Genomic DNA, 1,048 nt, shown 5'->3' with positions numbered 1-1,048 from the left:
GCGCGTTAAATGTTCATCGAAAACACATGTGACGACTGCCACGGGGAACGGTCACGAGGTAAGTATGTGTACAAACATAGAGACCTACTCTGGGATTTCAGGATAAAATGAGAGCCATCGAAAAAGTTTCTAAATACGAGCACGTGTTTATCGATACGTCAGAGAGTTAGTATACAGAAGCAACATACTGTCAAGCATATATAATAAGTCAAGGAGTACACGTGTCTACGAATACGCGGAAATACGGATATAAACAAGAAAATTATTATCTATAAAGCTTAACTATCACCAGCTAACTGTGACAAAACAATTCCTAATATTTACAGTCAAATGATTAACGTCGCTGCTCACCTTTGTCTGTGGACCCTTGCAGGATCACCCCCGCCCCAACCCGAAGAACAGTATTAGATCGGATGAACACCGATCCACTCCTGTATACATCGCTCTCCGAACACGGTACTTTATCACAGGTTCGGGGTGGAAACGAGACAACCCCCCCGCCAGTCTCGTACGCATAGTCGAGGGCTGCCTGTATGTATACAGTGTTCAGGTGGTAGTCGTCTCCCAACGCACCGAAACACTGTACGTCCAGCACATCAATATTTTTGCTTCTCAGACACTCCAGAACCTCCGCTATAGGCTTGCGCTTAGGAGTCAATCGCTTTATCATCAATTGGTATGTGACGTACAGCATGAAGCATAACAGCAGAATGCCCGGCCGAGGCGTTATCCCCTTTGTTCGCACCCTTCGGAACATTTTAACGGTCACTAAGGAGGTCTCAGTGAAGTATTTACGTAGAAAAATAGTGATGTACTATCTACTGATTATATCGTTATGAGCGTTGCAGACTGATACAACATTATAGCTGCCTGAGTGCAAGCTTAGTCTTGTATCTTGTACACAGCTCTTGAAGCACTGCGGCCCAGCAATGAATGCTAGAATTTTCATACTTCAAGAAGCCTCCTTCGGTCTCTCTCTCTCTCTCTCTCTCTCTCTCTCTACTACTCTATCTATAGACGAGAGAGAGAGAGAGAGAGAGAGAGAGAG

General features: G+C 44.8%; 1 protein-coding gene across 1 annotated transcript; it reads right to left on the bottom strand.

Annotated features, from left to right (window-relative positions):
* Positions 1–351: 351 nt before the first annotated feature.
* Positions 352–757, bottom strand: SARC_17060 (hypothetical protein; the record flags this gene model as incomplete). The annotated part of the gene is made up of 1 exon (XM_014288843.1): positions 352–757. A coding segment is annotated over one exon (406 nt), but the record flags the coding sequence as incomplete, so codon positions are not given.
* Between the last annotated feature and the right edge of the window lie 291 nt (positions 758–1,048).

This window comes from Sphaeroforma arctica (assembly GCF_001186125.1).
Source record: "Sphaeroforma arctica JP610 unplaced genomic scaffold supercont1.9625, whole genome shotgun sequence".
NCBI lineage: Eukaryota > Ichthyosporea > Ichthyophonida > Sphaeroforma > Sphaeroforma arctica.
The sequence above is the reverse complement of the archived record's forward strand: the minus strand, read 5'-3'. Positions and strand labels throughout refer to the sequence as shown.